This window comes from Elephantulus edwardii, unplaced genomic scaffold (assembly GCF_000299155.1).
Source record: "Elephantulus edwardii isolate Elephantulus edwardi_28Jun2011 unplaced genomic scaffold, EleEdw1.0 scaffold00093, whole genome shotgun sequence".
NCBI lineage: Eukaryota > Metazoa > Chordata > Mammalia > Macroscelidea > Macroscelididae > Elephantulus > Elephantulus edwardii.
In genome coordinates, this window is record NW_006399843.1 from 11,985,885 (window position 1) to 12,001,665 (window position 15,781).

A 15,781-nucleotide genomic window follows, 5' to 3' on the forward strand; every position below is an offset into this window, starting at 1 on the left:
ACAGACCTATTTGTTTTCTTGGCAGTACATGGTATGTTCAAGACTCTTTTCCAGCACCACAAATGGAAGGCATCGATTCTTCTTTTGTCATCCTTAGTCATTATCCAGCTCTCTGATGCATAGCAAGTAATTGTGAAGACTATGGCCTGGATTAGATGTACCTTAGCCTCTAAACTGACATTGTTGCATTTCAGTACTCTGGAGAAGTCCTTGACAGCAAATTTTTCCCAGTGCAGTTCGTCTTTTGATTTCCTGACTGCTGGTGCCAAAAATGTTAATTGTGGAGCCTAGCAAGCTGCAAATGTTAACAACCTCAATCTTTTCTCCATCTATCATGGAGAGATGCCAATTGGCCCAGTGGTGAGAATCTTTGTCTTCTTGATGTTGAGCTTCAATCCATATTGAAGACTATAGTCCTTGACTTTCTGGAGCAAACACTTCAGGTACTTCTCAGTTTCATCTGCATAACATAGATTGTTGATGAGTCTTCCTCCAATCCTGATGCCACATTCCTTCTCATAAAGTCCAGCCTCCCAAACTATCTGTTCTACATATAGATTGAAAAAGTATGGGGACAGGATGCATCCCTGACACACTCCTTTCCTGATTTTGAACCATGCAGTGTTTTCCTGCTCTGTTCTGAGGACTACTTCCTCATCCAAGTACCAGTTTCACATAAGCACAATCAAGTGTTCTGGGATTCTCATTTTACTCAAAGTTAGCCACAGTTTGTTCTGATCCACACAGTCAAATGCCTTTGCATATTCAATGAAACACAGGTAAACATTTCTCTGGTACTCTTTGCTTTCTGCCAAGATTCATCTGACATTGCTGATAATGCCTCTAGTGCCACGAGCTCTTCAAAATCCAGCTTGTATTTCTGGTAGTTCTCTGTCAATGTACCAGTCATTTCTAGATAATCTTCAGCAGGATTTTGCTTGAGTGTGGTATTAGTAATATTGTTCAATAATTTCTACACTCTCTCAGGTCACCTTTTTTTTTTGAATGGGACTATATACATTACTATATTACTATATATATCTCTTTCATACAAATGAACATATATACATAATATATATTATATAATAAATAATACAGCACAAGAGATACAGGGAATGAGAGAACTACAAAGAAAGTAATAATAATTGCTTGATCCTTAGTGATTTAAATGGCAGAAAGATAATCTTTGGTCCGATTCACCGCCTCTGAACACCACATTCTGGAGGGTCAGCTATGAGTCGTTCCTACTCCACTAATTAACAACAGCTAATTAAAAGGGTGCGCTGGCAGTGAAGTCCATATGGCTGCTAACCCTAAGGCAGCACCTCTCTGGAAGTTCAAATCCACCATCAGCTTCTGCAAGGATGAGCAATCTCCTGGGCAATATACGGCTTTGGAAATGCAATGGAGGGTCAGCTAGGAGGCAGTTCCGACTGCACGGCATTAAGTTTGAGATTTTTATTTTTAGTCAGTTGGAAATGAGGGAGCTCTGGTGGCCTGGTGGTAAGGAGTTGCACTGGCAGCCCAAAAGCAGATAGTTCTAATCCACCAGCTGCTCTGAGGAAGAAAAATGAGCGATCTCCTCTCCTGTGAAACCCACTGAAAACCCACTGGAGGGTCAGGCTACGTGTTGGTTCCCACTCCATGGTACACAACAACAACAACAACAACAGATCTCTTTTATCTCTTAAAGTCTAAAATGTTTAATGCCAAATGACTCTGAAGTGGGTAAGAGGAGAAGGAAGAAGAGAAGGGAGGGAGGGAGAAGAAAAGGGGAGGGGAGGAATAATTTATTAAGGACTTTTTCTGTGGTAAAAGCTGGCATCTGCGCAACAAAATCTGCCCCCTTCTGTCTTTGCACGTGGCATCTCTTGCTCTTCTCCAAGCACCCACGTACCTTTGGGCTCCTCCGGTATTACGTTCAGCACCACCTCTTTCTTGAACACTCGGCTCTCCATTTCCAGGCGGATCTCGCAGGTATAAGTCCCTTGGTCAGCCTCTTGGGCATTTTGGAGCAGAAGAGACCCATCATTGCGTGAGCCATTCCCCACCAAGCGGACACGGTTGATGAAGCGCCCCACTGGCACGCTGAGGTTGGAATAATAGTACAGCACGTAATCATCCTGGATGGAGACAGGCATTGGGGAAAAAATCAAGTCAGATGTCCTAGACTGGATTCAAAAGACCCTGCAACTGGTCATCATCACCGTTCTGATCAAAAATAATAAAAGTATTATCATTAGTAATAATAATGTGCCAGGCAATGGTCTAAGTTATACAAGGTTCTATGATTCATTTCAGGCAAAGAGAAACAGGGAAAATGCAGTTCACATGTTTTCATCTTACTGTTTAAGGTAAAATGTAACACCATTCTGAAAATCACCAAGGGGATTAAAACTCACAGCTTTTGAAAGTCATTATCCTTTTCATCCTGTGTTCTGACCTGACCCACAGAGAGGCAACAAATAATAATAACTTTATAGGGATCATGGAATGTGTGTGATCTGAGTTGCAAAAACTGTTTTATTTGTAGACTTTGGAATTTTGTTGTTGGTTAAAAGTTACTTGGGGCATATTTCACAAATGATCCTGAGATACAGATTATTTCTGAGACATCTCAGATGAGACTTAATGTACTGTTTCCTCTTCCAGAGAGTTTCCATGAAAGACCCTGCACCTTCTAATCCCAATTTTTCAAGCAGCTGTTATAGGGGGTGGAGATGAGGTAAAGACTATGACCCGATGCACAGATGGGATGCTGAGGCAATCCTATCTTGTTTGTTAAAAAAAACAAAACAAAACAAAAAACACAATACACCATTTTCACATGTAGGCCACAAGACAGGATTCACAGCTGCTGGAAGAACTAGAAGCATCCCTCTCACCTACCACCCATACGACCTTACAAAGGCATGACAAGAAGGAGGAAGAAAACTGAAAGAGCTTCACATGTCCTGTCTCGAGCAACCTCTCAGCTACCTGAACTTTCAACAGCACCATCCCTGTGACTACTGGCCTTCACAGGTCAGGAAGCTCAGCAAAGTTGATTAACGTGCTCAACTCATTACACAGCCACATGGTCCTGAGAAATTCAAGATTTTGTAGCAGGACCTCTTTCCCCACTGCTGTCAGGCAGGTTTCTTCTCCTTACCTTGGCGTTCTCTTTTGATGAAAACATCCAGTCCACCTTGATCATGCGTTTCTCTTCTGTGGTTTGGAAAGCACACACCATCAGCACTGGATCACCCACATGGACTGTCAGGGTAGCGGTGGGAACAACCAAATTGTTGAGGCCCAGGGAGTAAACTATAGATGTCAAAGATAAGCAGATACATCATCTTACCAAATACTCTCTGTGATGAAGATTCACTTATCACCAAGGTACACTTCCCTTTCAATGGACAAGACAGCGCACCAAGGTCTCAGAGGCCTCTCACTCAAACCAGTATCCTCAGCATCAGGAGTTATGCAACCCAAGTGCCCATCATTTCAGATAGAGAAACTATGGTACATTCACACAATGTAATATTACACTGCATTGAAAAACAAATGGACTAGTAAAACACTACAAGCCTGGAGGACATTAGGCTAAGTGAAATATCTCAGTCACAAAAGGGCAAATACTGCATAACACCACTGTTATAAAACAGGGCTGACATGAGGAGTTGGGGAGTGAATGGGAAAAGAAGGAATAGATAATGAGCACTGTGTTGTGACAGATGAGGGGAAGAATTGTCTGAAAGGAATATATGATTAGGTATTATGTGTATGACAACAATCTGGAACAAGAGGTGCATTCCAAAGTGCACTTGAGGAGAGGAGAGGGAGGAGGGAAGAAAATGTGCAACAATGAATGAGTTAAAAAAATTTTAAAAATCAGGACTTATATTCTCAAACCAATGGCTCACACTGCAGCATTTCCACCATCTTTATATCATTATGAATGAGATCTGGACCCCTTCTCCTAATTCATCTCTTTTCCCTTTCCAGAATCCCTTCACCTTCATCTCAACCTGTCCAAAAAAAGAGGGAACCTTGAAAGCTCTTCTTTCTGACCATCAGTTGAGACACTCATATTTGCTTACCTAAAACAAAACAAAAATGTCTCTTGTTCCTCACTTCTCACTAGCTTCTTATCTGAAAAGTTAGTGCACGGATTTGCTTTTGTTTGTTCAATTTTCCTCCTTTGTTTGCTGTTCATTTGCAAAGCTCATCTCTGAATGTGCGGCTGATTCTGGCTGTACAGCAGGTCCCTGTAATTAGGCCAGTGCAGAGCACAGCTCTCCCCATGAATTTCCTCTGTGTTGCCCTCGCCCGGCTCTGCTCCCTCCAGCTTTGCAACCAGTCTCAGCTTTTAAGCTTCTAGATGTTTCTCTACATGCACAGTCTGACCTCATTCTCTGCACTCTGCTCAAGTAATGCCAAGAGGTCACTAAGAGAGAAAACCATTACATGAGCATTTCTGTTTTCACAAGTCGTGCTCTGTGCAAACAGGCAACAAAATCCAGAAAGGCACATGGAGACGGTGCCTGGTTCAGACCAAATGAAGAGCCAACTAAACGCATATGGAATAAACAGAAAATGGGCCAGCCTTTCATCCAAGCTGTTTCTCTAAGAGAAGAGTTAACTTCCTGCTCCAGCAGCAGGCACACACTGTAGGGAGGTGGGACAGAGGCATTGGAAAAGCAGAAATAGAATGTACCGTCAATGAAGGCTGTAAAGGATCAGGACCAGGGAGGATCGACCTGGGAAGAATTAAAAAAATGACAATATGGCAAGTAATGGGAATAGGGTGAGTAGCTGTTCAAAAGGGAAGGGCGGAGGAGAGAAGGAAGGGGAAAGAAAGAGGGTGGGGCAAACCACCAGGACAGCAGAGATGAAGGAATAAAATAAGCAAAGCGAGGGACTTGATGAGACTGGTGGTAAAAGGCATGGGTCAATAGGAATTAGTGATAGAAAACACAATGGTGGTGAATGATTGTATAAAACACAATGTACATGAACGAAACACATTTTGTGTGAATGACTGTATGCAAAACAGTTTTTTAAAAGTATCTCAACTTCAAACACTTAGAATTGTTTTGAAGAAAATCCAAATAAGCTCCAGCTAGTATATGAAATTTTACTACATGAAAGAACTGAGAAACCCTCTGTATGGATAAAGGTGTAGGAAAAGTAAAAATTATTTTTGGTAAAGATCTTAGATGGATCTTGGCTGAAAGCAGAGAATACCAGAAGAATGTCTATCTTTGTTTCATTGATTATGCAAAGGCATTTGACTGTGTGGATCATAACAAACTGTGGCTGACTCTGAGAAGAATGGAAATCCCAGAACATTTAATTGTGCTAATACGAAACCTATACTTGGACCAAGAGGCAGTAGTCAGAACAGAGCAGGGTAACACTGCATGGTTCGAAATTGGGAAGGGTGTACGCCAGGGATGCATCCTGTCTCCATACCTTTTCAACATGTATGCAGAGCAGATTACCCGAGAGGCTGGGTTCTATGAGGAGAATTGTGGCATCAGGATTGGTGGAAGATCTATTAACAATCTTCGTTATGCAGATGATACAACCCTGCTTGCTGAAACTGAGGAGGACCTCATGCACTTGCTGTGCGAAGGGTCAAGGACTACAGCCTTCAGTATGGACTAAGGCTCAATGTCAAGAAGACAAAGATTCTCGCCACTGGACCAATTAGCAGCATCAGGATGGATGACGAAGAGATTGAGAGTGTTCACAGCTTCAGTTTGCTCGGCTCCACAGTCAACACTCTTGGCACCAGCAGTCAGGAAATCAAAAAGCGTATCGCGATGGGAAAGTCTGCTGTTAAGGACCTCTCTAAGGTACTCAGGAGCAACAGTGTCTCTCTGGAGACTAAGGTGCGCCTGATACAGGCCATGGTATTTGCAATCGCTTGTTATGCATCAGAGAGTTGGACAATGACTAGGGAGGACAGAAGGAGAGTGGATGCTTTTGAGCTGTGGTGCTGGAGAAGGGTACTGAATGTACCATGGAGTGCCAGGAAAACAAATAGATTCATCTTGGAGAGGATTAAACCAAGCTACTCCTTGGAGGCAAGGATTCTGGGGCTTCGTCTGACATACTTTGGACATGTTGCCAGGAGGGACGGGTCCTTGGAGAGGGACATCATGCTTGGGAGGGTGGAGGGACAGCGCAGGAGGGGAAGACCCTTTATGAGATGGATTGATTCGGTGACTGGGGTAATCGGGATGGGTGTGTCAGAGGCGGTGCGGTTGGCGCAGGACAGAGCAGGGTTTAGGGCAGTTGTGCATAGGGTCGCTATGAGTCGGAAACGACTCGACGGCACATAACAACAACAACAGCAACAACAAAGGTCAATTTATTTTGTATTAAAGTACTGTGCATATTATTATGGTGGAGAACAGCCAGAGAACAACAAAGGAAAACTTACACCTTCAGTGAACAGTATAATCTTTGTAGAGGGATGATGGGGGTGGGGGTGAAAGACTTTCTAAGATGAGGAAATCCCCTCCACAAAGATGTTCCTGGGGTCACCTCACTGCTACCTACAGGGGTGGTTGTTGTGTACCATCAAATTGGAGCCAACCTATACAGTTGATCCTCCAGTGGGTTTGCAGAGGCAGTAAATCACTGCAGAGCAGCTGGTGGATTCAAACTCTGTACCTTTGGGATTATAGCATAGCTCCTTACCACTGGGCACTAGGTCGCTAGAGCTTGGTGATTGTTGTTGTTGTTGTTGAGTACTGTCCAGCTGAACTGACCCACAGCTGACCCTTCAGTGGTTTTTCCGAGGCAGTAAATCACATAGGAGTTGATTGCCCATCCTGCTCCCTCAGAACAACTGATGAACTGTGGGCCTTTCGGTTGACAGCATAGCTCCTTACATCTAGGCCACCAGAGCCCCATCCTACAGGGGCTGGCACGTTCATTGTCTGGATTGTTGTTGTTGTTAGGTGCTATCAAGTCAGCTCTGACTCCTTGTAACTCTGTGCACAACAGAACAAAGCCCTGCGGGGTCCTGAGTCCTGCTCACAGTCCTCGCTGTGCTGGAGCCCATCGCTGCAGCCGTGTCAGTCATCTCACTGAGGTCTGACTCTTTCTTGTTGACCCTCCTCTCTGCTAAGCACGATGTCCTTCTCTAGGAAGTGGATCCTTTTGATGACATGCCCACAGTCTATGAGATGAAGACTTGCCATCTTCATTCTTAAGGAACAATTGAGGAAACGTCCACGCAAGCTGCTCCATGGACCCAGGGAAGATAGGAAAATACCCTCTGAGGTGGTTATAACTCCGCTCCTATTGAAAAAAGAAAACCCCACAATTTTCACGTGTGTGTGTGTGTGTGCTTGTGTGTATATATGTACGTGTGTGTCTGCTGTTGGTGTGCACTGTAGTGCTGGAAGTGGAGCAAAAGCAACTATTTTGTGTACACTGCTTACCCTGTGCTTAGATCACTGTGAGCCATTAAAAAAAATAAGAATGAGAAAACTGAAAAAGCTTAGAAGGCGGGGGTGGGGAATCACATAAAGACAAGAGGGAAGGATAGACAAAATCACTGGTGGAGCTGAGCAACAAGAAGCAGCCTGAACACAGGCTCTCACAGGATGGGGCAGTCAGGGTTTGCAGCCTTGGGGAAACCTGGAGGCCAAGGAAGCTTTGGTCAGGCCAGATGGTGTAGGAAGAGGACAAGGGGCTCCAGGCAAAGGAAACTACTCAGAACTGGGAAAGACCACTGTGTGATTGAGGAACTGCAAGAAGGCACATGTGGCTGAACTGTGAACACACTGAATGAGACTCTGAGCCTCTCTGGTAATTTCAGTTCCCAAACCGCAGTGTGATCCCATTCAGTATGAAGCACTGCCCAGCCCCGCACCCTCCTCGGAACCACTCCTAAGCTTGAACCCGCTGCTGCAGTCACTGTGCTCAGGCCACTTGCTGAGCGTCTTCCTCTCTCCTGCTTTCCTACTCTAACCAACACGGTATCCTTCTCCAGGGACCAGCCCTCTTGATAACATGCCCAAAGTATGTGAGATGAAGTCTCAGCTTCCTCATTTCTTTTTTTTTTTTTTTTACATTTTTTTAAATTATTTTTTTTTATGTGTGTACCGTCAAATCGGATCCGACTGGTACAGGAGGAGATTGTCCCTCCTTCTTCAGCAGAGCATCTGGTGGATTTGAACCGTGCACCTCTGGGATTGTAGCGCAGCTTCTTGCCCCTAGGCCACCAGAGCTCGCCAGCATCCTCATTTCTAAGCAGCTTTCTGATTGTGCTCGTTCCAGGATGGATTAGTTTGGACTTTCTGCAGTCCAGGGTGTATGCAAGTCTTCACCAACACAATTCCAAGGCCTCAGTTCTTTTGATCTTCCTTACGTTGTCTAACCTTCACATGCATCTAAGGCAATTGAAAACACCACAGCTTGCGTCAGACACGTCTTAGTTCTCAGAGTGACAGCCTTGCTCTTCAGCATTTTAAAGACATCCTTGACAGCAGATTTGGCCAACAACAGTACGTCCTTTGATTTCTTGACAGCTGCTTCCATGGGTGTTGATTGTGGATTCCAGTAAAACAACATTCTTTACAATGTTAAACTTTTCTCTATTTGTCATGATGTTTATTGGTCCAGACGTGAGGAATTTTGCCTTATTGATATTGAGCACAATGAGTCGGGATCAACACCACTACAATGGAATTGGGTTATCTGAGGATCACAGATGATTGGACACACAGGAATTCCATAGAGAAACATTCCTTGTATCACAAAAGAAGTCAGAGAACACCCAGTAAGGACGCAAAGGCATTCATTTCTAGCAAAGACAGAGGAAGATTCCGCTTTCCAAGAAAGATTCACTTACATGTTGTCTCAAACAGTTTGTTTCAGCAAAATAAAACAAAGTCCTAACTTAGAAATTTCCATTTTCAACAAACCAAGGGGAAATGAAAGCATGCAATGTGACTTCTTAACATGCATGTGATTTATGAATGAAATTGAGAATCACTAGGCAGAAGTGGGAAGAATGTTGTTAGAATGCCCTCACCCAGAATGTGGATAAGGGAGTGAATGGAAAACCAATTGTTCTGTAAACTTCCACTCAAAGCACATTTTTAAAAAAGAAATAAATACAATATATGTGACTTAGGAAAAAGTAAATACCCTCCCTGGTCCCCTGGCTTACACTTACCAAGTAACATGGACACCAAGATGAGCTTAAAGGAACAAAGCATGCTGCTTTCGGTTGTTCAATCTTAAAGAGGGGGGAAAAATCAGGTTAACGCAAGTACATTAACATAACAAGTCAGTAGTGAGTGACGAGTGGGCCAGTCCTTGTTTGAGATGCAGGGGCACAGCATTGAACAAGACCAGGACCCTGCTCTCTTGGGAGTTTACCTATGGGGGAGATAGGATAAAAAGCAAATGTATGGATAAGAAAACCCTAGATGTTGAAGAGTGGAGTTCAGAGAATCATCTGGCGGCTACTCCAGCTTGTCTGGAGCCCCTGGGTGGTATACAGTCTTAGTGTGCTCAGCTAATAAGCAAACAATTAGAACTTCGAGTTCACCTAGAGGCACCTGGGAACTAAGGCCTAGCATTTACCTCCAAACAATCAGCCACTGAAAGCCCCGTGGAGCACACAGCTCTATTTTAACAAACCTGGGGTCGACTAGATGGCATCTAGTTGGTGCCCATTTTCATTGTAAGACACAATTACCTAAAAGATTTCTCACTTTATATTCTAAACCATAAACTCCTAATTGGTTTACAGATTGACTAATAGGGGGAGACTGAATGAAAGTTGTTTTTCAAGAAAAAAAATAGCCACTGGAACCTTCATACACTGTTGGTGGGTATATAAAATGGTGCAGCACATTGGAAAACTGTTTGGTAGTCCCTTAAATGAAATGTTCAAAGCACAATGTATATGAATGAAACATAATATATACAAATTTTATATGCAAACCAAGAAAAATAATTTTAAAAATAGAGGTAAAAATAAAACATAGCTGTATCTATAAGCTAAGAAGAAAGAAAAAAAAAAGAAATAGGGCACCTTGAGATGACCACAGTAGACATTTCCAAACCTGAAAGTTTGACATTTAATTTTTTTTTTTAACAGGACACTAAGTCTGGAATTTTTAGCTACCTTATAACTAAATTGGAATTACTGATTTTAAACAAAAATGTTTGGGACATATAGGAATGGTGATAGAGAAATATGGGTAAATTTTTAACTCAGTTAAGACATCAACCAAGTTCTATGATGTGAAGAGTCTGTTGCAAACCTGAGAAGAAAAAAAAAGCACCAACCAACAACATTTTTAAGCAGATCTGTGTAAGTAGAATGAAAATTGGGCTGTATATGCAGAAAAGTAATAGTTTTAGTGGTTATCTCTATGATATTAATGTCACTGCAAGTACTAGCTTTCTGGAAAAGGATTCACCATTTAATGGTGAATCAAATTTTCTTAGTGAACGGAAGACCTCTAACTTCAGGGAGTTCAATTTGATCGGCTTTGGTTTCCTGTCTACTGTTGTGCCTGGTCACAATCATATTCCTGTGCTCCTTCCTAACCAATTTGGCTCTAGAATCCACATGAGAAATCTTCTCAAGGGAAAAGTCTTTTTATTGCGGTGTTAGAATAATATCTCAGTAAGATCTAATGGTAAGTTTGGCACATTCTTCAACTGTAAGAATAAAAAATGGTTGCTACTGTATCTTTTCAATCTATAGGCTGAACAGATTATCCGGGAAGCTGGGCTCTATGAGGAGAAATGTGGCATTAGGATCGGAAGTAGACTAGTCAATAATCTGTGTTATGCAGATAACACAAGTCTGCTTGCTGAAACTGAGGAGGACCTGAAGCACTTGCTGCAGAAGGTCGAGGACTACAGCTTTCATTATGGATTGAAGCTCAACATCAAGAAAACAAAGATTGTCACCACTGGGCCAATTGGCAGCATCATGATAGATGGCGAAGAGATTGAGACTATTAACAGCTTTAGTTTTCTTGGCTCCACAATCAATACTCTTGGTACCAGCAGCCAGGAAATCAAAAGACAAATTGCATTGGGAAAGTCAACTGTCAGGGACCTCTCCAGAGTACTGAAGAGCAACGAATGATGTTCATCTGGAGACTAATGTGTGCCCGATCCAGCACCTGGTTTTTGCAATTACGTATTATGCATCAGACAGCTGGACAATGACTAGAGATGATAGAAGGAAAACTGATGCCTTTGAACTGTGGTGCTGGAGAAGAGTATTGACTATACCATGGACTGCTAGGAGAACAAACAAGTTCATCCTGGAAAGGATGAAGCCAGGCTGCTCGTTGGAGGCAAGGATTCTGAAGCTTCATCTGACATACTATGAACATGTTGCAAGGCGGGATCAGTCCTTGGAGAGGGATGTCATGCTTGGGAGGGTGGGGGGACAGACAGCACAGGAAAGGAAGATCTTTGATGAGATGGCTTGATTCTGTCACTGGGGTAATGGGGTAGGTGTATCAGAGACAATAAGATTGGCACAGGATAGAGCAGGGTTTAGAGCTGTTGTACGTAGGGTCGTCATGAGTCACAGACGACTCAGTGGCAAATAACAACAACATACAAACAGCTGTTATTGTTAGGAGCTGTTCAGTTAACTGTAACTTGTAGCTACCCTAGGAACAATAGACCTGAACCTGCCCCTTTCCTGCACAATCCTCTCTCTCTCTGATGTACTTGAGTCCATTGGACAGTCATTGTGTATGTCTATCTTGTTAGGACCCTCCTCTCTTTCTCTGACCTTCCACCTTTTCAGTGTGAATATTCCTCCAAAGATTGGCCCCTCCTGGCAACATTCCCAAAGTACGTGAGACAAAGTTTAGCCATCCTTACCTCTCAGGAGCATCCCGGTTGCACTTCCTTCAAGACTGATTTGGGATTTTTCTTTCGGCAATCCATTGGGATATCTCATACCTTCCTGATTACCTGAGGGATTTCTTGCCTGAGATCAACAAATGCTTTCATTCCAAATCAAGGCCAAACTTTTCAAGGAAGTCCTAGCTCACACCCAAATCAGTTGACCTTGTTGAACCTCAGTTCCCTAACCTACCACATGGGAATAATCATGTAAGGAACAAATGTAACAAGGCAAAAAATACTTTGAAAAACAGAAAGTGTTATCACATAACATCCTATTAAAAAAAAACCCACAACTTAGTAATCAAATAGAAAGTACACGGTATCAGACAAGAGGTTCTATAAATGGCAAATTATGACTCAGAATGAACTGGAAACACTAAGTTTCCATATTTTAAACCCATTATAAAATTGTAGATATGAAATAACACTAAGCTAGATATACCAAGAATCACATTAAGTTGTTCTAAAATCAAATACATCTAATGGAAACACAGGTTTTCCTCAAGATTACTACAGCACTACTTCTATTTCATCTCCCCACTTCACACACACATACACACACACACACACACACACACACACGAAGGGCTCCCTTTCAAGCATGCAAATGATCATATCTGGGACATTGAGACCTCTGTCACCTTCTGTAGAGATCCCACCCAGAGAGTTGACTGTTCTCCTATCTCTACCCAGCGCCAGCACCAGCACATATACACTCCCCCAACAGTGTATCACATACAGGGAAGTGTACAATATCATTGAACTTTTAGGTGTTACCAATAGTTAATGTGTTTGGCTGCTAAGAGACTGGAGGTTCAAGTCTACCTATAGGTTCCTCAGTAAAATAAATAAATAAATAAATAAAATCAACAACCTAATTATAAAAACTCAGTCACTGAAAATCCTAGGGAGCACAGTTCTATTCTGACACATATAAGGTCACCAGGAGTCAGTCAACATAATGGCAACTGGTAACCCTTGCAATTGGTTTCATGTCTAATACCAAACCCCCACTCCAGCCTGCATATTCTCAATGACAGGAACAAGCATGTATCATTTATATTGTAATTTCATTCTTGTACTATGGCACCTGGTAACACATCTGATACATTCTGGATATTCTGATACCTGCCAGTGTGACCATTAATTGAAATAAACTTGTTGTTATTGTTATGTGCAGTTGAGTCAACTACAATTTACAGCAACTCTGAACAATGGCTCTGAATTTTGCCTTATCCAGAGCCAACCTCACCATCTCTGACACCCCTGGCCCCATTGCCATAGCCACTGTGTCAATCTGTGTCATCCAGGGTCTTCCTCGCCTGCGCTGACCCTTTTCCCTTCCTATGACTGGCCTTCCTGGCAACATGCCAAAGTATTTGAGACAAATTTCAAAATCCTTGCCTGCAAGGAGCAACCTGGTTTCACACTCTCCAGGACAGAATTGTTTGTTCTCTTGGAAGTCGATAGGATGTTCAATAATCTTCTCCAGCATCACAGCTCAAAGGCATCTGTTCTTAAGATGAGGAAGTTAAGGAGTTAAACCAAAGATTTTAAAGGACAGCTCATGAAGACAAAGTATTATAACAAAATGTGCAAAGAACTAGAGTCAGGAAATCAAAAGGGAAGAACTCACTCAAACAGAAGGAAGTGAAAAAATTCAAGCCCAAAAGAAGATGGAAATCAAAACAACTATGAGATATCATATCACCCCAGTCAGAATAGCAAAATTTAACAGAATAGCAAGCAACAAATGCTGGTGAGGTTGTGGAGAAACTGGAACCCTTATTCACTGTTGGTGGAAGTGTAAAATGGTGCAACCACTGCGGAAATCGGTATGGCGCTTTCTCAAAAAGTTGCAAATACAGATACTATTTTACCCAGCAATTCCATTACTGGGAATATAACTCAAAGAGACCATAACTGGCATCCAAGCAGATATATGCACATCCATGTTTATCATGGCTTTGTTCACAATAGCAAGGAGTTGGAAACAACCCAAGTGCCCATCAACAAATGGATAGAGAAGCTCTGGTATATTCACAGAATGGAATACTATGCTGCATTGAAAAACAAGGAACTCATGCAATATTATTCAAAATGAGTGACCCTGGAGGACATTATGCTGAGTGAAGTATCTCAGTCAAAAAAAGACAAATACTGCATAGTGCCACTGTTGTAAAACATGACTGACATCGGGGTTGGGAGAGACTGAGACAGATGGGTTAAATAATGTATACTGAATTGAAACAGATGAAGGAGAAAACTGTTTAAAAGGGATATGTGATTAGGTATTTTTGTCATGACAGGAGTCCAGAACGAAGGCTGCATAGTGGAATGGACCTGGGGAGAAGGATTGTAAAACAATGAAAAAAAGTTTCTTTTACTTTTCCAAGAGGATAGTGTACTTGGGGGGGAGGGTTGGGAGGGGAGAAAAGTGCAACAATGAATGAATAGAAATCAAAAGTCTCTGTAAATTTTCATTGAAATTAATAATAAATGTTTTTAAAAGTAAAAAAAAAAGAGGTGCATTGCAAAGTGGACTGGGGGAGGGGAAGGAAGGGAGAAGGAGGAAATTATGCAACAGTGAATAAATATTAAAAAAAGTGAACTGGGAGGAGAAGGAAGGCGGGGAAACGTGCAGCAATGAATGAATGAAAATCCAACTTTTCTGTAAAGTTTCATTCAAATCACAATTAAAAAATTAAAAAGAAATAGAAAGGCGGGGGGGGGGGAAGAAGATGGAAGGAATACATAGACTCACCGTACCAAAAAGAATCAGCTGGCAGAAATCGATTTAGAGACATCCTATGCCAGCCTGTTCTAGAAGGAAGCCAGAACCGTAATGACTCTTATTCTAGTCACCAACCTGTATGACTCAGAGCCACACCCACTCATTTTCAAACAAACTGAAAGAAACAATCAGATAAACACAAAACACTAATTTTCAATTCTAATATTCCAAATTCACTAACTACTCTTAAATAGTTGTGCGAGTAGCTTAAGCAAGTAGAGAAGCAAGGTTTCTAATGGAGGGAAAAATAGTGAATTCTGGTTAAAGAGAAATAAATGTCTTCTGGTGTTTTACCTTCGATTAGCTAACTCTTAGATCTTGGGGAAATCACTCAATCTCTCTGGGCCTTATCCTTAACATTAAAGGGTCAGATTATTTTCTTTTTATTTATTCCTTAATTAATAGACATCATTAGAAACCAGTAGCTGATACACAATAAACCCTAGGAGGCTGGGTGTCAGGTATTGTCAAAGCAAATCAATTCATTTAGTCCTAACAATCACCTTGCGAGGTGAGGAGCCTGAAGGACAAATTGGTGAAGAGACTTGCTTAAGAGCACATAATAAATGCCAAAAATGGGCTTCAAACCCAGGTAATCTGGCTTCAGATTATGATAGGCTGTTTCTTCATATTTACGAAGGGAAATATCTTAGAGCAAAATCCTTTTCGATTTATCAGAACAAAAGTAATCTGCTCCCTCTGACTGGAATGCCCTTCCCACCTCCATCCCTTATTCCAGGTAACTCCTCACTTTTCACATTTCAAGTTCAATGTAATTTCTTTGAGGGAATAGTTCCTGAACCAGATTTGCTGTATCTCTGAAAAGAGTACATCGATAAGCTCACTATCAGCAGTGAAAACGAGGCTAGGAGCTGCCTATGAAACAGACCATCAATCACTCATATGCAAGTTCAAATTAAAGCTGAGGGGGAGGGGAAACCTAAACAGGTCTATGAGATGCAAAATGCAACCTTGAGTCTATCCCCCCTAAATTTAAAAACCACTTCAAGAGGAGGTTTGAAGTATTTAACACTAATGACTGAAGACCGCGTGAGTTAAGAGATGACATCAAGGATATAA

The 15,781-nt window shown here is 42.0% G+C and overlaps 1 protein-coding gene across 1 annotated transcript in view; it reads right to left on the bottom strand.

Moving 5' to 3' along the window:
* Positions 1 to 9,233, bottom strand: part of AMICA1 (adhesion molecule, interacts with CXADR antigen 1) — a 43,308-nt gene extending 34,075 nt beyond the window's left edge. Inside the window, exons 1-3 of the mRNA XM_006890884.1 lie at positions 9,188 to 9,233; positions 3,152 to 3,306; positions 1,898 to 2,123 (exon numbers count right to left, since the gene is read on the bottom strand). Coding sequence (XP_006890946.1) covers positions 1,898 to 2,123; positions 3,152 to 3,306; positions 9,188 to 9,230 — 424 coding nt within the window. The 5' untranslated portion in view covers positions 9,231 to 9,233. The remainder of the gene's footprint in view (positions 1 to 1,897; positions 2,124 to 3,151; positions 3,307 to 9,187) is intronic.
* Between the last annotated feature and the right edge of the window lie 6,548 nt (positions 9,234 to 15,781).